The 20,943-nt window shown below is 49.7% G+C and overlaps 2 protein-coding genes across 8 annotated transcripts in view; one reads left to right on the top strand and one right to left on the bottom strand.

The window, feature by feature from the left end:
- DCAF4 (DDB1 and CUL4 associated factor 4) overlaps nucleotides 1-7,135 on the top strand; it is a 33,354-nt gene extending 26,219 nt beyond the window's left edge. For 2 of the 4 annotated variants that reach the window (XM_077750834.1, XM_077750833.1), the window contains exons 10-15: nucleotides 890-969; nucleotides 2,430-2,525; nucleotides 2,641-2,738; nucleotides 3,727-3,900; nucleotides 4,206-4,320; nucleotides 6,029-7,135. In XM_077750834.1, coding sequence (XP_077606960.1) covers nucleotides 890-969; nucleotides 2,430-2,525; nucleotides 2,641-2,738; nucleotides 3,727-3,900; nucleotides 4,206-4,320; nucleotides 6,029-6,222 — 757 coding nt within the window. In that variant the 3' untranslated portion in view covers nucleotides 6,223-7,135. Of the gene's footprint in view, nucleotides 1-889; nucleotides 970-2,429; nucleotides 2,526-2,640; nucleotides 2,739-3,726; nucleotides 3,901-4,205; nucleotides 4,321-5,083 lie in introns of all 4 variants that reach the window. The other 2 variants (XM_077750835.1, XM_077750836.1) reach the window with 2 other exon arrangements.
- Nucleotides 7,136-12,005: 4,870 nt separating this feature from the next.
- ZFYVE1 (zinc finger FYVE-type containing 1) overlaps nucleotides 12,006-20,943 on the bottom strand; it is a 49,567-nt gene continuing 40,629 nt past the window's right edge. For all 4 annotated transcript variants that reach the window (XM_077750630.1, XM_077750631.1, XM_077750633.1 and 1 more), the window contains 7 exons: nucleotides 20,089-20,197; nucleotides 19,462-19,559; nucleotides 19,249-19,366; nucleotides 16,741-16,911; nucleotides 15,808-15,988; nucleotides 15,046-15,159; nucleotides 12,006-13,596 (listed from right to left, as the gene is read on the bottom strand). In XM_077750630.1, coding sequence (XP_077606756.1) covers nucleotides 13,364-13,596; nucleotides 15,046-15,159; nucleotides 15,808-15,988; nucleotides 16,741-16,911; nucleotides 19,249-19,366; nucleotides 19,462-19,559; nucleotides 20,089-20,197 — 1,024 coding nt within the window. In that variant the 3' untranslated portion in view covers nucleotides 12,006-13,363. The remainder of the gene's footprint in view (nucleotides 13,597-15,045; nucleotides 15,160-15,807; nucleotides 15,989-16,740; nucleotides 16,912-19,248; nucleotides 19,367-19,461; nucleotides 19,560-20,088; nucleotides 20,198-20,943) is intronic.

Below are 20,943 nucleotides of genomic sequence, written 5' to 3'. Positions count from 1 at the left end.
AAATCCGTTGTGAGCATTTTTTCTTTAATGAAACAGACTAGAAAATAATCAGTTCCATATTTAGTAAGGGTAAATATTTTCTAAAATTTCTGTTTCAGCTAGTTGTGTGAATGCAATGCGTGGTAGCGTAAAATGAAACTCCTAGTGTGGGTTCAAGAAAACACTGCCTTAAAGTAGGCTCCCACACATGGAATAGGACACAGGAATACCAGAGGGATGCTCGCTCCAGCAGCAGAGCAGAAAACCCCAGAACAACGTAAGTGCCCATCAGCAGGACACAAGACAGATGATTTGTGTATTCATCCACAGTGAAAATGAAGGAATGGGAGTTACAAGCTTCAATACAGGTGAATCTAGAAGACAGTGGAGATGGGAAAGTTGTAGAAGATACTCTGAGAGCATGGCCCAAACCTCAGACCAGTTTTAGAATTTGCTTCTGGGTAGGAGAGAGGGAAGCATTGGACTGGGGAGGGGTCAGAGAGACTTTTAACTGTGACACTTCTTTTCCTTTTAAGATATCTGAAATGGGCACCTTGGTGGCTCAGTCAGTTAGATGTCTGACTTTGGCTCAGGTCACAGTATCATGGTTTGTGAGTTTGAGCCCCCGTGTTGGGCTCTGTGCTGACAGCTCAAGCCTGGAGCTTGCTTTGGATTCTGTGTCTCCCTCTGTCTCTCTCCCTTGCCCCAACTTATTCTATCTCCCTGTCCCCCTGTCCCCCTCACCCCCCCAAAATAAACATTTAAAACGTTTTTTAAAAATCTGTAACTAAATCTAGAAAATGTAAGCATGTTAAATCTGACTCATGGCATCAGTTTCTTGAAGGGTACTAATGCCCATTCTCTTCCCAGAGGAGAGTCTTGTACTTGACTGTCCTTAACAGCTCTCCAGGCTGTGCCTCATGGGAATCGCAGAGACTCCAGGCTGTGCCACCCTGCTCCCTGCGTCACTGTTTGTCAGTAGTCACCCAGGTACTGGGGCCTTTTCCTTTGGATAAGGAGGTGCTCTGAAGGAGGTCTCGGTCCCCGCCTCCCAAGAGCTGTGGTCACAACAATGGTGTAGACTCCTGTGGTGAAGGCTTGGACAGGAAGGGTGGGGACCGCAGGGCAGGTGGGGACAGCCTACAGAAGCTCTGGTAGGAAGATTCCGTAAACCGGACCCAGGATTTGTACTAAAAGCTTGTGCATCTTTACACACCCCTCCATTGGGGTCGCCTCAGCCAGAACAGCTGGAAGTATACGTAAGGAGTGCAGGTCAGAGTATTTACTTGGGCCGCCCGCACAGACCTCGCAGAGAAGCATGGTAGATGCTCCTGGGGACGCCTGCGTTCTGTGTGCCCGAAGGCAGTTGGACTTCTCCTTCCTGGCAGTGTCCTGGACATTAAGTCTTCAGTCTTTCGGAGAATTAGGACCAGTTAGACAAGAATACAGGCTTCGGGCAGACGTGGCATGGGCCCTCTGCCCCTTAGCGACTTGAGCAGATTGCATAACATCTGTGAAGAGAGCACCTACCCCAGCGGGGGACGGGAGGGTACAAGGTGATGCACACTTAGCCTGCTGCCTGCCGTTCCATGGTACACAAGTGTGTGCGGCAGGAGCTGTGTTACCCCAGCTTTACAGGTGAGGAGAGTGAGGCAAAGAGGTTCAGACTTCACCTTGTAGAATTAGTCTATGGTGTCATAAGTCAGGATAGTGGTTCTCTTTAGGGAAGAATGGGAAGGTTGTAATTGGGAGGGTTTTCAGGGTACTGGCATGTTCTGTGTTTTAACCTAGATGGTGATATAGCTATACTTACTTTGTAATAACTCATTAAACTATATACTTAGGATTTGTTGTCAATTTTGTTAATTTTTTTTAATGTTTTTTATTTCTGAGAGAGAGAGACAGCAAGAACAGGGGAGGGTCAGAGAGAGGGGGAGACATGGAATCCGAAACAGGCTCCAGGCTCTGAGCTAGCTGTCAGTACAGAGCCCAGTGTGGGGCTCAAACCCACAAACCATGAGATCATGACCGGAGCCAAAGTCAGACGCTCAACTGACTGAGCCACCCAGGCGCCCCTCAATTTTATTAATTAAAAGGCTTATTTTCAAAAGGTTTTCCTTGAGATCACACATCTAATAATGTGATATGGGGTTGAAACCCTCTTGTAAAAACACCACACTGCTTCTCTGACGGCAGTTAGTTCTAACACTACTGCTGGGAAGGCAGGAAAGATTCATGTGCTCATTCTCAGAGTGACCACTCTTGAGCCAGGTACCCCAGTGGAGTATCTCTTGTTTGCTACCACAAAACCCAGAATGGGGCCAAGGAATAGATCCAAGCAGCCATTACTGGAGGTTACCCAGATCTAGTGGTCATGGGGCTGGCAGCACAGAGGAGATCTCCATCCCTCAAGGGCAGCCACCATTTATGGCCACTGTCCCCATCAACAGGAGACCGGCCCGGCATGCTGTGCAGTTTCCGGATCCCCGGGGCCTGGTCCTGTGCGTGGTCCCTGAACATCCAGGCAAATAACTGCTTCAGTACAGGTAAGCCGCGGCTGCCCTCCACGGGTTCCCAGTGTAAAGGATTTCACAGACTTCAAACCCACTGTCCAGACTGTGAGTGATCCTTGTCTTTCTGGCCCATCCCTGTCTCTGTCAGGCTTGTCTCGGCGAGTCCTCGTGACCAATGTGGTGACAGGACACCGACAGTCATTTGGGACCAACAGCGATGTCTTGGCCCAGCAGTTTACTCTCATGGTTGGTTGGATTGGGAAGGGGGGGAGGGGTATAAAGTTTCCCAAGAGTGGAAATTTTGCTGGACTGAAATTGGATTCCTCTGTGTGGTATCTGGTTGTCCCTCTTTTCCAGGGGAAAAAAAAGAGGACATCAGAAAGGCTTAACGGTTCAGTTGGTGATTATATCTGCCTTGAAGGAGAGCTGGCTGATTCAGAAAGGCCTGGCTAAACTGGCTTTGGGTTTTTGGGGTTTTTGGGGTTTTTTCTTTAGTGCAAAAAGGTGATTTTATTAAAGCATGGGGACAGGACCCATGGGCAGGAAGCTGCCTAAATTGGCTTTAAACAACTTCCAATTTAAATGAACTATTAGCACTTCTTAAGTACTTGGATTAGCCATCAGGACAAGTAAACTTTCTTAATGTATAAATTAAGTCCCAATTCACAACACTAAATAGCCTCATACATAGCTTTCAGATTACATGTTTTATAAATTTGACAAAATTCTAATCATTCCTACATTTCAAAGACTTCTCCTATTAAAAATGCCATCTTTCTTTAAAACCGTGAAGGAGTGTGCAAACTGCCGACGTGTAGTCAGCAGTAGGCGCAGAAGTGTTGTCCAGGTTTCTTCAGCCATCTACCCTGTCTGGGAGGCCACCCTTCACAGCTTTCCCGGATCTCCCCTCGCTCCTACTCCATGCTCCCCACCCTCGCTTCTCACAAAGGACCTTCCTTGGTGGAGATGAGGCGCCATCATGTGGGCTCCACAGAATGAAGCCTAAGGGTCCAGTGTCTCCTCCAGTGGGGAGGACCCTGGGAGACACATGGGGTCCAGTTCTCTTACCCTTTCCTCAGGAACCCTTCCAGCTATGCTGAGGCTCAAATCCCCACCAGGCCGTCAGCCCACACCTCTGACCCAGGGGTTGGGAGAGGGGTGTGAGGCAGGCGTGCTGAAGGCTCACCCCTCCCGCCTTAGAGGAGGAGGTACCAACCAGTCCCTTTTTCCATAGGCTCCTTTGCTGTTTAATGGCTGTCGTTCTGGGGAGATCTTTGCCATTGATCTGCGTTGTCGAAATCAGGGCAAGGGCTGGAAGGCCACACGCCTGTTCCACGACTCAGCAGTGACCTCTGTGCAGATCCTCCAAGAAGAGCAAAACCTGATGGCATCCGACATGGCAGGAAAGGTAGGATAGCACTGACTCTTTCAAACTCTGGCCCAGAGTTCTGCCAGATGAAAGGCTCTTCGGAAGAGACCCTCACGTAAGACAATAGCAAGGAAAAAGCAGCTGGAAACGAGGCGAGTTGTGGGCCGTGCAGAGCTGGAGCCCAGCCTGAGCTAGACAGACCTGAAACTGGTTTTTGGTACTTTTGAAATTTAGATTTTCCTAACTTGAAGGAGTTTGGACACCACCTTGCCCTCCCTGGCTTCCACGCCTAGGTTCACCAGTGTGCCTGCTAGACTCTCTAATGGCCCTTGTGCTTTCCACAGATCAAGCTGTGGGACCTGAGGACCACTAAGTGTTTAAGGCAGTACGAAGGTCATGTGAACGAGTATGCCTACCTGCCCCTGCATGTGCATGAGGAAGAAGGAATCGTGGTAGCAGGTACCTGCTGTCCTGTCAAGTAAAATGGCAGAGGGGGGGAAATTACTCCAAATCGGAAGTGAATACATGGGACTATGGACTTCCGGGGTCAGGGGGGACCAGATGGAACGTAGAATAGGACATTAGTAAGCAGCAGTTATGCATCCACTAGGTGGAAAGCCCTCTGTCCCCCATCAGTGGGAGAACGTCACTTCAGTAACAGGCAAGTTAGGTGCCATAAAATTTAGCAGCTTGGGCAACGTGGGTGTTCGCCTGGTCAGCGTTCAGTGTGACCCATATCCTATCCTGTTGAAAAGTTTGCACTCCCTGTTCTTTGAGCTCACTTTCTAACAGGATGCTGAGAAAAGAAATTAGGGTCACTGTAACAGAACTGGTTCCTGGCCCCCTTACCACAATCTGTGGGGACCCATGATCTGCAGGGTAGGAGCAGAGATGTCTAGCCACTAAACCCCTTTGAAAGTAGCTACAGGTTGATCATAGGCTTTGCAGTTTCTGGGCTACAGAATATTCTGTTAGCATGGAAGTTCAGTGGTTTGACAAATAGGAAGCCCTTGACAGAAGGAATATGTTCTTGGTGTTGTCAAGCCCTCACATTTGCAAATATGTCTACAGAATGTACTTGTTTCCCATCGGCAAGAAGTGTCACTTGGTTAGGACTTTCTCAGGCTTATTTACTACTTTCACTGCCAGCAGGAGTTAGCTTCCTATTTCAGTCTGGTTTCCATAAGTTTTCATCTAAGAGCTTCTGTGTTCTGGATAATAGAAAAGAGAGAAGCCCTGTGAAGAGGCAGACCTGTGTAGTGGGCTAGCTGCAGCAATCGGTGAACCGCGTGGCCTGAATCCATCCACAGCCAAGGGAGCACAGTCTCAGCTGGCCAGAGGCACAGATGTGACATCCGGGAAACTCTAAGGTCTGCCCTCCTTTCCTGGAAGATCTCCAGTAGCAGAGATCGTGTGTCTGGCCTGCCACAGCCAGTGGTCATTAGGTGCCACATCCCTCACAGCTCTGAGCCTAAAGACATGGGGTCTAACCAACTGAGCCGTTAAACCAGAAAAGCACGGGGTGCCTGGGTGGCTCAGTCAGTTGAGTGTCTGACTCTTGGTTTCAGCTCAGGTCATGAACTCAGTTTCATGAGTTTGAGCCCCACATCCACCCTGCCAACGAGGAGCCCACTTGGGATTCTCTGTCCCTCTCTCTACCCTTCTCCTACTCATGCTCTCTCTCAAAATAAACTTTAAAAAAATTTTTTTAAACTAGAAAAAGCTCTGGGGAGAGTTGTCACCCGGTTTGTCCCCAGGATGTATTAAAGTGAAGAGATCTTCCTAGCTACTGTTTCACACAAAGTAAATCAGTTGCAGGTCATCTAGACCAGAGGGGCTGGGCCCTTGAACAGCCTTGACAAGAGAAGCAGAGTGCCCACCTGTCAGCCGAGATGCCTGGGGCACGATCCAGGGTATCACGCAACCATCGCGTCTTGTCGCTTTGAATTCCTGCAACTGGTTGTGTTTCCTAGAGCACAGGGAGACCTGGAACATTGATTCTCAAGAAGTACATACTAGCAGCAGAAGTAATTTCCATTTGCATTTGTGTTTTGGCTCCCGTGGATTCCTGTTGAGCCTCAGAAATTGTGAGAAGCCACGTCCACATGTACACAGCTTCTCCCGTGTGTTCCTCCCTGACCTGCTCTGTGTCTTCCCTCTTTCTTAGTGGGCCAGGACTGCTACACAAGAATCTGGAGCTTCCATGATGCCTGCCTGCTAAGAACCATACCTTCCCCTCACCCCACCTCCAAGTCTGACATCCCCAGCGTGGCCTTCTCTTCTCGGCTCGGGGGCTTCCGGGGGGCCCCAGGGTTGCTCATGGCTGTCCAGCAGGACCTTTACTGTTTCGCCTACAACTAATTCTACAGGGTGCCGCCTGGAGGGATGTGGATTTGACTGAAGGGAGTGAGGAGCAGCCATGCCTCTGCCACAGCTCCTGTTTCCAGTGAGGGCATTTTAAATGGATGCTGTGTACACAGATCCCATCCATCCGGCTGCTAAGAAGAAGGTGCTGTGTTTTAAGTGGAGACACTTCAGTAAAGTTACTTCGGTTAAGTTGTGAGCTCAGAGACCTCAAAAGTCCTTTTCATAAAAGGTACTTGTTTCTTGTTGAATTTCTTAAATAGTCTGTGCCCCACTCACACTCTCTCTCTCTCTCTCTCTCACACACACACACACACACACACACACACACACACACACACACACACCTTTTAAACAAAAACTTTGCTAAGGGTTGAAGATTGGCAGTAATGAAATTGACGTTTTCTTTCACCAAAAGCCATTTCAAGAAGCCTAATGAGATTGAGTGAGGCTTTTGGTGTGAGTGCCTGGGTCACAGAAAGGTGTACACCAGCCTGGAGAAACTTGGGGAGAAGGGGAAGCGGGAGTTCTTTCTCTGAGTCTCTAGAGAAAAATTGAAGGCTGGATTGGGAGGTGGTCATTAAAAAGCTTTTTGAGACTAGTTCAACAACAGTAGCAGATCTTGGATTCCCCTTTTATTACCATTCATAGGCATTGGGAGGAAAAATGGATCTTTCTAGATGCTGGAGGTTTTAACAGGCCCTAGCATGCCTTTGTTGAAGCACCTTCCAGAATGTCAGGTACAAAAGCTCCTATTCCTGTTATGGTGATCTGAATGTCAGCGTTAAGGTCCCGATCTCAAAGAAAGTTGGCTTTCATTTTTTTGTAATCCAGAAGCAGTTTGTGAGATGTTTATACAAAGTTTTCAAGGCCTGTCTTTGTACTGAACAATAAACTAGAAAGAACGATGCGTGGTGTGTTGCTTCTGTCAGCAGTTTAGAAGATCATGATGCTTGGCCACTCTAGCAGTGAGCCAGCTGCAGCTCCGTCTACTCATATCTTGGATGAGGAGTAGAAACAGGTACAGACAGACCAGCTTTAATGGCTTTGCTGGAGAGCTTACGTTTGCCCCTCCACATCCAGTGTGCCCTCTTCTGCCTGCTCTGCGCGTGCCCCAAGAGGCTGACCCCCGCCCATGGACTACAACGGTGGGCTCCCTAGCTCCCCTCCTGCTGGGCTGGGGGGGGCTTAGCTGTGTTCTCCACCCAGCGCCACAGCCTCTGTTGGGACATAGTTCTCTCTAGGTTCCAGCAGCTTCTATGTGTCTCTTCACATCTGCTACTAACTGCACCTCCCTGTTGCAAGCTCAGGAACTTGTTACTCCCTTGAGTGTTTGTTCCATCTGTTTCCTGCCAGAACCCTAGTACAAATTAATGTACAGAAAACCAAATCTGCCCCCCAAAAGATGAGAATATCAGGTTAGTCACCTGATAGATGAGCTACCTACATCTTAATATAATTTTAGTAGCTCATATTTTATAAAGATTTCCCCCATCTTCTTTGATCCTTACAACAACGCACCAAGGAGGTACAGCAGTATAAAAATTATTAGCATCGTTTGACAGGTGCAGAGGACTGGGCACCCAGACCTGTTCAGCAGGGACCAGAACTTCGAACCAGAAGGCTGGGGAGCATGCTCTGTGCTGCCCTTGCGCCTCTAGGCACTGACAGTACTCCTGTGTCACAGTCTGTGCTGCGAGAAGGCAGGAAGCGGCTTGGTGCACGTGGAAGTGTGCAGAGCTGAGTGTTCATTGTTAATCACCCGGTAAATAAATTTTTCTGGTCCTCACCAGAGATACACTTACTAATTACCAACATTCATTTAGGTTTTGTCCCTGTATCTCTTCAACCTGGCATGTTGACCTGCACTTAGGTCCCAGGAAATACATAGCCAATTGAAGGGTCCAGGTGGCTATGTCACTAGCGTCTCTTAGAGTGACTTAAGTGGCGTGCCCCTACCCGAGAGCGCAAGGAAGCATAAATGCGGAGCCATGAACCTGACATCCACTCATCCTTCTGTCCCCTCAAGTTCAGTTATCCTAATATACCAGTTCGTCCATCGCAGGATCTACAACTTAAAATCACTGGTCCCGCTCATCTAATGCGGTTTTCCCCACGGTTCTATATGGTTCCTGTGCAGCTGAGAGCCCGTGGGGGCTCTTCAACTCTGGTCGCTCCCCAAACAGTGGGGACAACAGGACCACTGAGGAGAATGCCAGGTGAGTTCTGTTACGTAGTCTCAGTGAAGCATTTTTCATGTGCAGGTCTCTTCACGCATGTTGCCATTCCCAGGTGACAACGGAAAGTAAAGAATGAGCAGGCGGTGGGGGCAGCAGCACTGAGCTATGACAGACTCCTGCCTGACTCCCGGTGTTTGCTTGCTTGTAGCCGTGCAGACAGATGAGAGAGCAGTTCTCTCTCTGTCTCTCTCTAATAAGTTTTCAAATGGCCAGGAGGTAAACACCGGCTTCATACCCTATCTTGCGTGCAGCCACCTTAGAATTCAGCTGGCCCCACATTGTCTGGAGGGCACCAACAGCCTGCTTGGTGCCCCCCATGAGGGTCCCCAGAAGTGTCCTTTAAGACCAGGTTAGCCACACTTAGCGGTCAGCGCTAGATCTGGCCTGGTCTAAATCTCCCACAGTAAGCATCTCCAAAAATGGCAGGCTGAATTCTGTTTCCCCTTCCTTTGGGGTCTGGTGCTGTGTCTGCCTCTCCAGGCTGCCCACTGCATGGCTCCCGCTGTGGGACTGACCTTCCTGGGTCCCTGCGTTCAGAGGCTTCTCGTGCCCCAGAATAAAATGTGTGGCCTCCTGAGACTGGATCATGTGTGCCTTACCTCTTTTGCCCATCTCCACCTCCAACCTGGCCTCAGGCCACAAATGTTTCAAGATCCACCCTCACCTGGGCCTCCGAGCAAGCTGTACTCCCCCTTTCCATCTGTAAAAGTCATACTGTTTAAGTCTCAGAAACCTCCAGAAAGCTTGGACTTCCTAGCACTTGCCACAATCAGGTATTCATGCAGAATAAACAGTTTCTGCCAACATACTGGCTTTTAGCTCTTACAACCCTGTGAAGTAGGTGATGGTCACTCCAATATACTGAAGAAAAAAACAAAAAAGTGACTTGTTCCAGGTCTTCTAATAAATGACAGAACCAGCAGCGTCTTGGCTCAAGTCTGTGAATCTATTAGGCTCCTTGTGCTTAAAGGAATGTGATAGTTACTTTTCCCCTGGAAGTTTAAGGTCTTGGGTTCAGTTTGACCTGTTTTCTCCTTTTTTAAATAAATATTTGAGGGAGAACTCAAGCAGTGTGCAGCCCAACACAGGGCTTGATCCCATGAACCATGAGATCATGACCTGAGCCAAAATCAAGAGTCAGACGCTTAACCGAGTCACCCAGGTGCCCGGACCTAATTTTCCCTTCTGCCCACTTTTCTCAAGACCAGCCATCTCTGTCCCCTACAAGTGACCTGGTTGGCCTGTCTTTGCTCACCTCCTGGCTTGTTCCTCCCTCCCCTCTGCTTATGCTCTTGGCTTCATTTGAATAGAAGCGGCTATAGCCAAGAGCAAAAAGGACTTTCTCTGCGGTAGCCCAAATCCAAGCAAAGGCAACCAGAATTGGGGGGACATGGTGTCGGGAAACGTAAGGGAGTTGTCTAAGGATGGATGGAGCCAGAGCCTGGAGGGCGACTCAGGCTGGAGTTAAGGGTTTCGTATGATCAGAGTAAAGTGGCAGCTGAAGCCATGGTAGTGGGTGAGGTCCTTCAGTATTAACATTATAGATGAGCGGGCTCTGCCACAGACCACCAGACCCGGAAAGATCTGCTGTTGTCTACAGCTGGCAGCTTTAAAGATGGTGCTGGTCATAGGAACATCTCCCTAAATGACACCTTCCCTAACCCCAAATAGCCCCATACCATCTACACTTCAGTTTTCATAACTGACTTTTCCAGGTACAAAAGAAAAAGAAAAAAAGTTGTACCAGGTGTAGTTTAACAGAAGGGAGAACTCAAATTCTAAAACTAAGTCCATCAGTGATAAGAGTTACGGGCTTCCAACATGGGTTCAATTTTCTGCCCTCCCCTCCACCATTGATGGTGGTTCTGAAATTGAAAATGTAAATATGGTTTTAGAAACTTTTACTGTTAGTTTTTCAACAACTGGGAAGCTTAGCTCCATTGGTACAGGTTAGATCAACTTGCTTCATCTCTAAACCAGTTTCCCTGAGTTTTAGTAAAAGGGAAGTAGTATTCTTTACCATGAGAACCTGAGGACCAACGCAAATGATTAAATGTCCATTTTTAAGCCCTAATAGTAGCAGGTACCTTTTTCCTCTTAATTTTCTTAAGGCCGGTGTCTTATCCAGAAATGCAAAAGAATTCACAACTCAAGGAGGAAGGAAACTGAAGAGATACTCTACATTGCAATGCCAGCAGCCAGGGGTGGGGGACGGGGTGCAGACCTGGCACGGCAGGTTCTAGGCCCGCCTGGACTCAAACCCCAGCTTCAAGTCTCCTTAGCCGGGCAGCCCTGGACTTGTGAGCCTCTCTGAGCCAGTAGCTTCAGCTGTAAAACACAAACCCTACCCCTGCCTTCCAGTGTGGTTGTGAGAATATCAACCGTCTAGAGCTCCTAGCATAGTCCCTGGCATTTAACTGGCACCTGTATATTACAAGTCAAACCAGCAAACCAGCAACGTGAACCCCAAGGGCCGTGGAAGGGTCCCACCGGGTCCCATGCTTTGGAGACCTCTTGGTTCTCAGCCACGGCTGAAGCCTTTCGCCACAGGTCTCAGAGACCGCGTCCCCAGCTATCTCCTCCACCTCGGAGCAAGTCCTTCAAACCCGAAATTTGTTCTTCCTAAGTAATCTCTACGCCTGACGTGGGGCTCAACTCACGACATGGAGATCAAGGGCCGCATGTTCTTCCAACTGAGCCAGCCAGGTACCCAAACCAGAAATGCATGACAAGACTATGCAGCCACCCCCGAACAGAGGGGAACTAATTTATGCTCTCAGATGCCCAAGATAGTGGGCTCTCGCAGTGGCAGTTATGTTCTGTTTCTTCATCTGGGTGCTGCTGAGGCCAGAGTGTGACGCCCACTAGAAGGGGGAGACAGTTAAGGATGGACATGGGAGTTGGACAGAGGAGACCGGGCAGTGGAATGAAGAGGGAAGTGACAGATAAAACGGTGGAAAACCGTTTTTCCCCAGGGTTTCCCTAGGTTGACGGCAGCACCTAGTCTCTTCTGTGAGAGGACCCCCCGCGGACTGCGGCCCCACAGCTCCGAGTGAAACCCTGAGGACACAAGTCCTGGAGCAGCTGCCACTGCCCGACGCGGGCTGCCTGCTTGGGGCCAGCCCGTCACCCCCACCCTGGAAAGCTCTGATGAACAGCCCAAGTACAGGACCAGGGCATGGCCAGTGAGCACGTGCGGAGCCCTCGCCAGCGGAAAGTTCAGGAGCTTCAGTTCTCATTCTCAAAAGGAACAGCCACAAAGTTCCCAGTTAGCAAACAGCTGGAGGAGGCCATCTGTCTAAAACCCTGCAGAAAACAACCCATCATCGTGACACGAAAACCCCTAGGTTGGTTTGTGATATTTGGCTACACCTTTACATTCTCATTACAGTAACAAGCTGAAGGATTACTGGCCAAATATGACCACTCTAGAAACATGCCTCTCACTAGTTTCTGCTCTGAAAGCCACCAGCTACTTTCCTCTGGACTAGAGGGCGGCAAGATTTACTGATGAAGTTAAAGGAAAGAGCACAGTCCATATTCAGCAGGAAGATTCTTTTATAATGGCGAATTTGATAATACACAGTACTAGAGTATGGCCTGAGTCCGTGGGCCACAGGAGGCAGTGAGGGGGCAGGTCTGAGAAGGACCAACACATTCCAGGGCTCACGTCACACTGACACTCGTGCCAGGAATGACTGCCACGTACCTCTCTGAAGTTCGGCCCACCCACCAGTTCAGTCAAGAACTATGCCGCGCTTAATTCTTCGGTTTTGGCCACTGAAGAAAATCCGCCAGGACGACAGGATTTCAGCACAACAGTCTCTTTCCAGTCACAAGAGAGATGGAGGTCCCGGCTCTTGATGAGAAACAAAAGTTTGACTTCTCTTGCAAGAACCAGAGAGAATATTTTCCTTTATTATCCGTTGAAATATTTATATATATTTAAAACAACTAACAGTCCATTCACTGCGGTTTCCCTGGAAGATTTCTCATGATCACCCCTCCAATAGCTAGAGGGGTCATGTATCAGGGAACAGAGAATTAAGACACTTCAAAATAAGCAATAAAAATCCTAGTGCAACACTCAGAAGCAGATGGTGGGCTTGCAGGGCGGAGGGGAAGGAAGCAGGTGCTGTGTGTAGGAGCAGGGCGCGGCCTCCGGCAAAGCCAAGTGGACACGGGAGCATCAATAAGCAGGAAACTGCTGGGGCGGCAGGCCCGTTTCCTTCTGTGCTCTCCCCAGTTCTCAGGGCCGAGGACCCCGCCCCTCACCTTCCACCCACTCTGGTGACCTGCACACTAAGTTGGGCAGTCTCTGACTGAAACAGGCCTAGGCCAGGAATGGGGATCCGATTCCAGAGGGCCCAGGTGGATTCCTTTCCGGCTATTCCAAGCAAGAGGTACCTGGGAAAAGGCAAGGAAAGGAGACACTTCAAAGGCTCACAGAGAAGAAGCAAAAGGTGACTAGTGACACAGTGGCTCTGAACCTGGCTCTGTTCTGGAGGGTGGGGGGGGAAGACCTGGGGCCACGGCCACCTTATCCCTGTGCTGAGGACAGACTGGGCGAAGCCTTCCCAGCCCTTAGCAGCCCGACTAGGTGCCACCTCCCTTGCACATGGATATACTCAGAGTTGTAGATTTCTTATTTTTAACTGAAGTAAATGCAGTGGATTCAGGTTCGTTCCCCTTTACGCTGCTCGGTCCCCTGCCCTGAGGGGCTCACACGTTCAGCCCTGGCCAGGCTCCCCCAGGTCCCCACCGCAGGACAGTGGCCCTGGGCGGAGTAGAGGACACACTGTAACAGGTGCCGGGGAGGAGGGCCTACCTCAATGAGACTTCTGTTTCTAACCCTGAGAACCTAAGGAATTGTGAAGGACTCGGAGCGGGAGCTGGGGTTAAAGGTCACCGGGCTTTTTATTGCAGTTAAAGCAGACTCGGACAGGATGGTCCCAGCCTCGAGAGGGGACGGCCCGGCGGTCATGGGAGCACTCGTCACAGAAGCCCTGTCCGCAGGCCCGGCAGTGGTGCTTGGAAAGCTTGATGCTGAACTCCTTCCGGCAGCTGTGGCAGTGCAGGATCTCGTGGTCAGGCACCCAGTACGCCGGCCGGGCCGCGTCCTTCACCAGACCTGCGGGGAGCCAACAACGATGAGTGGGGTACGCGGAACCAGCACGCAAGTCCCGTCGGGCAAGACACCTCCTCAGACAGCCTTGCTGCGCACACGGTCCCCTACGGAGGCCATCACTCCGTACCAGGCGGCTCCGGGTCTCTGGAGCTGGGGCCTAGGCACAGAGGCTTGCGCGTCCCCTGGGCTCCCAGGTGACCCCCGGAGTAATGATAAAACAGCCCAGGCCCCAGGAGCAGGGACATCCCTTCATCGTGACCCCAGCTCCACCGAGTACGTGTTAATCAGCGGCTGCAGGGGGCGGAGACATTACCCAACTGCTCAGGGTCCCGGCTTCCTCATCTTCAACAAGCCACCTTCAAGGGCAGTTGTGCAGACTATAAGAAAGAACGTGTCTAACACCCTGGCTGGGACCCACCAGCCAGCGAGCGCGCAGTAGACGAGCCCCGTGGTGAGCAGACGGCAGGCTCTCTGTGGCAAGGGCAGCCCTGCCTCTCCCGGGTAGCCCTGAGAGCGGATGCAACCTGAGCTTCCAGCCTGGGCAAACCTAGTCCTACACCCTTGAGTCAAAAGTTCATCATCTGCTCACCTTCAAGCCCCATTGGTGGTAAATCAGATCCAAGCAGTGTTCACCATCAGCCAAGCCAGGAGCCTTTCTGCTCCCTTGCGGCGGGCAGAAACACCCCAGGCCCAGCCAACCCTGCTTGAGCCTTCCACACTGGTGCGTTTCCCTTCCCCTTGCCATCCTAGTTACGAGTACCCCTCACACCCAGAGGTGAATAAAGATCTTAAATCCTAAATGAAGAACTGGCTGATGTGGTAGATTTAAGACAGCCACAAACTCTGACACTCCCGCCCGCTCCCTCAAATCCAGGCAGGCTTTGTGGCTATGGGAAACTACAGCAGGAGTACCACTTTCCAGACCCAGACCTTAAGACGTTGGTGGCTTCTACTGCCTGTCTCTTGGAATGTAAGTCCTGAGCCCCCATGTGAAAAGTCTAACTCCCACTGGAGAAACCACAAAGAGAGGCCTGGAGAACACACGGAGACAGGTTCTACCAAGCCAACCTTCCAGGTACCCCTGCCAAAGTACCCAGAGTGTAAAGTGAGGTTGGCTTGGCGCCTCAAGATAGCGAGGCTGCCTTACTGGAACAGATGGAAACTCCAGCAATGCCCCTGGACCAGAGTTATGACCATTCCTGACTCCAGGTTGGGAGACGTGATAAAATGGTGGTTGTTTTAAGCCCTGACGTGTTCAGGCAGTGTGTTCCACAGCAATAAACAGTATGAGGCAATGGCCTCCAGGAACAAACATGAAGGTATGCAGAAGCAAGAAAATGTCACTTTTCAGTCAGCTCCCTGCTGCCCAACTCCGTGTAAGCCGGCAAGCCTCTGTCAGCATGACAGCCCAGGGTGCCGTGAAACCACTCATCCCACACACACTACACTCACCTAGGGGTATGTCGATGGCTGTCACCACAGCTCCCAAAGTGCTCTGCACAGCCTCGCCCACCTTCCGAGCAATCAGCGTCCCGCCCTCATCGTCTGCCTGTGCCTCGGTAACATCTGTGGACAATGAGAAAGGAAAAGCCGTCGTCTCTCAGTCATTTCCCAAATGGGAAACTCGGGGCAAACGCGCTGCTGCCCTGTAAAGACTACAAGGGTCGGGGCTGTGGGTCAGGACAGACCCTGAAACCAACTGACTTATGTTAGTCCCTTACCTCACTCTGAAGTGGTTTTAGAAGCTTCCTTTAAGGGAGCCACAAAGGTTCTAGGAGCATGGCCTAGAGCCTTCTCCAGGAAGGGGCCCCAGTCTAAGCCATGTCTGATAAACGCAGGACAGGGTTAAACCCCCCGACCCAGGACTAGCACCCCTTGGACTCTACCCTTAGAAGAGCGACCGGATTAGGAACAGGGTTATGGGGCGCCGCCTGGGTGGCTCAGTCAGTTAAGCATCAGACTTTAGCTCAGGTCGTAATCTCTTGGTTTGGGAATTTGAGCCCTGCCTCAGGCTCTCTGCTGTCAGCACAGAGCCCACTTCAGATCCTCTGTCTCCCTCTCTCTCTGCCCCTCCCCATCTTGATCTCTCTCTCAAAAACAAACATTAAAAAAAAAAAAAAAAGGACTATAGTCAGGCAAGTGGGGGTCTACTTCCCAGTACCCAGTGCCAAAGAGAGGGCCCTCCACCCTAGCAGCCACTGGGCCCCACGTTACCTAATTGGACATTCCTGGCTTCATAGCAGTTGTCACACACCCGCACAGGCGCAGGGCCCCAGCCTCGCTCGGGCACCGGCCGGGTCTTGGATGAACAGCTGTCACAGAAGCCCTCCCCGCAGGCCCGGCAGTGATGCTTGGTGTCATTATCTTTAAAGGATGTAGCGCATTTGTTGCAGCTCTGTTCCAGCCCAGAACAAACAGAGAGGCACGCATTAGTGGTTTCTGCTCAGCTGAGGAGAGTCAGCGCGGCGCAGGGGGAGGACATGGAACCAGTGCAAGGGCAGGAACCCAGAAGCTGTCATGCAGAGAACCGAAACCCTCCAGGCACGTGGAACACACCCGCTGAGGCACAGCTGTGACCATCCTTTTCTTCCAAGAAATGCCTGGAAAGGCACCTCATACCTATTTAGCTGAGTCACAGCGTTCTCAGAAAAAACTATGCGGATTCTAGCCAGAAGACCAATGAGAATTCATCTTTTCGCCCCAGCAGCTTCTCAAAAGAGCCTTCAGGAAGTTGGTGGAGAAGGAGCTTCCTGTCACAAGGTGCTGGGGTCAAGGCTGGGGACTCCCCTGATGTGGGTACTGAAGAGATCTATGAACCAAGCCAAATGACCTCGAGATACCCTTTTCCTCCAGATTCTGTTATCTAGGACTTCAGACATCTATCTAACCAATAATAACTAGCCCTTGCGGGCAAAGAAACTAAAACCCACCAGAAAGAAAATAATCACAGAGTAACACAAAGGGAAATCAATGGGCAAAGAGAACACTGGCTGCCTCAATGCGCCCCACCTTTTCTAATACTCTGGGAGCTAATCTGACTGCGAGAGAAAATCCCACACCTCCCTCACAGGAGAAGCTTGGAACGGGGCAGAACGGCACGGGCAGTGGGCCATGCCAGGGACGCAGGGGCGTCCTGCCACACCATACCAGGATCTGGGAGTTGGGCCTCCAGTACGCAGGGGCGATCTGGTCTGTCAGCCAGGAAGTCACAGCCTTGGTGGGCCCAAGGCTAAGCTCAGACACCGACTGAGCCATCAAGTTCATCCCATCCAAGAGGCGCTGGGCAGCATTGTTGTTGTCCTTCAGAAATCCATCGGTCTGAAATGAAAATGCAGGCTCCCATCAGGCTCCAAAAAGAATAAAAGGAAGGAAGGAGAGGGGTCTCGGGTGAGTAGCACACTCATCACGGTCAACTCAGAACCACAAACTCCCTGGCAGAGACGAGTTGACCAAGAGTCCCTCCGGCTTCTAGACAATACCACAGCCACCCAGTCATTACTGACTTACTCCCTTCAAGATGACCAGAAGATCTGGTGCACAGCTGTTCCATTCAGGCCTTACCTGCCAAACAACATGTACAATCCAGGAGATACTCGAGTAAGGATGGTACCTCCTCCAGGAAGCCCCCCACCCCAGGCTAGGTGTAGCTCTTCCTCTCAGTTTCTTCTAAAGAATCCTATTCCCATGTGTAAAGACAGTTATCTGTTTACATATCTGACTCACTATTAGACTGAGCCCTCTGAAAAAAATAACCTCTTTTTCATTTTTGTATTTTTAAGTGTCTAGTTCAATTCTGGGCACACAGTACTCAACCAACCTAAGTTCATATAATGAATGAGTGAGTGAACGAACAGAAGGGGAGGGGCTTGTATCCCCAAATCCCAAGGACCATGAACAATGTGGCCTAAAAGTGAACTACTTTCTTAGAATAAAACATTCATCATAGAGACAACAGTTTTCACAAGAACAGATCCAAAAACAAAAGACATTAGTCATAAAAGGTACAGTGAGAAAATTATACTAGTTCAAGGCCACGTTAAGTCCTTGGGACAGGATGGCCTGGCCTATTATGTCAAGAGGGTGAGCTCCAGAAGTGAGACCATACCACAGGAACAAATTTTAGTGGGGCTGGAAACTGGAGAGAGGAGGAACAAAACACTAACGAAATCCTCAATTTTATGAGCTGTAGGACCCAGGAAAGCTCAAGATGGCTGCAAGGAGCCTGGTCCGGCTGACTGGTGGCCTTAGGAGTCACCCAGCAAGGGGAACACCAGCAAGTAAGAGAAGTTCCCTAGAGAAAAAAAAAATTTTTTTCTACAAAGAGAAAAGGATTCAGGTGCATTATGATTTACTGGTAATTCCAAGTGCGATTTGTGGTTTGATGCAGAATGAAATCACCACATCGCTACCTCAAAATTAAATTCAAAAGTCAAATTTAAAAAATAGAGTCTAAAAACATAAAAGACTCAGTGTATATATGTATAAATAAAAGTAGGGTCTACAGTAATCTCACTTCTTAGATTATACTGCAAGAAAATTTCCCAGAACAAAGGCTTTCCTACATAAAGAATGTCACTATAGCATTTTGATTAATAAAAAAAATTATAAACAGCATGAATATTCAAAAACAGGGGCGTGATGGGGAAGGGGCATCTCGGTGCTTGCTCAGTCGAGTTAAGCATCCAACTGGATTTCAGCTCAGGTCATGACCTCATGGTTCAGGAGATTGAGCCCCCCCCCCATCAGGCTCCACGCTATCAGCTTAGGATTCTCTCTCTCCCTCTCTCGCTCACTCTGCCCCTTCCCCACTCACACATGTGCACACTCTCGCGCGCTCTCTCAAAAAAAAATTTTTTTTAACTTAAACATTTTTTAAAAACGGGAGGGGGATGATGAATCAAACTAAAGCATAAGACAGAGCCTTACACAGTTGACTACAAAGGAAAACCATGAAAAGGGGTGTGGAAATAAAATGGTATGAGGGACATCTTGCTGGTTTAGTCAGTGGAGCATGCGACGCTTGATCTCAAGGTCGTGGGTTCAAGCCCCATGCTGGGTGTGGAGCCTGCTTAAAAAATAAATAAAAATAGGGGCGCCTTGGTGGCTGAGTCGGTCAAGCATCCAACTTCAGCTCAGGTCATGATCTCACAGTTCGTGGGTTCAAGCCCCACATCAGGCTCTGTGCTAACAGCTAACTCAGAGCCTGGAGCCTGTTTCAGATTCTGTGTCTCCCTCTCTCTCTGACCCTCCCCTGATCATGCGCTCACTCTCTCTCAGGAATAAAAAACATTTAAAAACTTTTTTTATAAATAAATAAATAAAATGGTGGGATGGGAAAAAGCAGGTAAATGGCATGTACATAATACTTGCATCTCTACAAACATGCCTATGGAAATGAGAATGAGAAAAAGTATTCTATTTGCTAAGGCAGTATAACAATAGGCCAACATTTAATCTATTTAAAGCTGTGCTTCTAATATATATCCAAGAAATGAAAATAATTGACAGTCTTGAACAAGAAAGGCTCTCCAGATCCCGCCTTCCTAAACCACCAATATATTAAAATGCATGGTTAACCTGAATTCTAAACAAGCTCCACTTTTCCACACATGTGGAAAACTGAGCAATACAAGAAGAAAACAGAAGAGCTCTTACTCCAGGCCACACATGAACAATCTCTGTCCGTACCACCGTATCCACCGGATCCTGGTTCCCAAACCAGTACTGCCGGCTGCGGTAGACCACACCACAGTTGGGACACTCAATCACATACCTACAAGGAAGGCAAAGGGACACCGTTACCCAGCCAGGAACCTGGCAGAGAGCACACCAACAAACCTCAGCTACATCGTCATCATTTAAACTCACCCAGACCAGGCGTATTTTGCGAGACCCATCCAGGGGGAGTCAGTGGAAGCGGAGGTCTTGGGCACTACGCTGACCTCCTTGCCTCTCTCGTAGCAGGCCTGAAACATGGAGCACTCTGCCAGCTTCTTCTCTGTACACCAGACCCCCTGGCCTCTTCAGGTCCCTTTCCAGCCCCCTCCCGACAAGCCATACCAACCGAGCCTTTATAGACCCAGGGTTCAGCACATCAGAGGAAGGACCGTGGCTCTAAAAAAAGCCAGTGCCCTGAACAGTCATGAACGGAGGGTGTACCAACCCCAGGCCCCAAAACGGAGCCGCAGATTATACCCATCACAGAAACAGTCCATTCAACTGGCCTCTGCAGGGCCCTCCTGCTCTGGAGAAGAATGAACAATGGACAGGACCCTGGCTTGTAAGCCCAACAGAATAGACGGAAAATCTGTTGAAAAGTCGATAAATAAATAAACTAAAGAGCCCCAACAACAAAGGCATCGGAGTTCTTTTGGTCAGAGCTGGGGAAAAGTTCCAGAGATCTTCGGTTTGAGTATCAAATTCTTTGGGGTGCAAAGGGTGGCCCCAAGCCAGTTCTTCTCCAAAGCCGAGCAGGGAGAAGCTCAGAGCACTCACCTTGCACGTATAAACTCGGTTGTCATACTGGTGGGAGTATCTGCAGCGGCTCTTGGCTTCATGAGGGACTCCTTCTTTCCCATGGTTCATGCTGTTCTTACATCCAGCCCTGAGTGAAGCCCAAAAGCGGACAGTGAGGCCGTGACAGAAGCCCCTGCCACTTACGCAGTCTGACTCTGAGCCAGACCCAGGGCCGAAACCAGGCCCTGTTTACAAACTGGGCCCAGAGTACTGAACACAGAGAGCGCAGCGTGGGTCTCGGAAACCCACACACCTCTCTTGTATGTGAATACACAGCACTCAAAGGCACTATTGCCCTTGTGTGTGGAGAAAGGAGAAAAGAAGGAAGAACCTCTTGCTAGAAAAACCACCTGGTCCCACAGTAGGAGTGCAGAAGCCTGAAGACACCACCCTGACAGGAGATAAAACCTGGATGGCTCTCAGCAAACCCCCAAATCCAAAAAGCACGAAATGGGAAATTTAACCGGAACAGGCTGCCAAGATCCAAAACAAAAAACAACCTCCAAAATTTGGCAATATAGTAAGAGGAGGCTTAAGCTGAATGGGAAAACCTTCCAAATGAACAGTGAGCTCTGCCATTCTGACAAGGCAAAAGCAGAGATCAGGACTTTAGAGTTTCACTAGGATTGAAGGGAAAGTTCTGGAAATCCTGGGGAGGCTGTTAGAATGGAAGTGCTGATCCAACAGAGCCTAAGACCCTCATGCTGGGCTAGGAGGTAAACAGAAAGGAAGGTAAATCATACTGGCAACGACCATCCCTCTTTTCTTACCAAAAAAAATCCTTAATGCTCTGAGCCCAGACTGTGTAATCTAAGAGCCAAATCCTTGTTACAT

The sequence above is a fragment of the Crocuta crocuta genome, unplaced genomic scaffold (genome assembly GCF_008692635.1).
Source record: "Crocuta crocuta isolate KB4526 unplaced genomic scaffold, BGI_CrCroc_1.0 scaffold186, whole genome shotgun sequence".
Classification (NCBI taxonomy): domain Eukaryota; kingdom Metazoa; phylum Chordata; class Mammalia; order Carnivora; family Hyaenidae; genus Crocuta; species Crocuta crocuta.
Note: the sequence above shows the minus strand (reverse complement) of the source record. Positions and strands in the feature narration are given on the sequence as shown.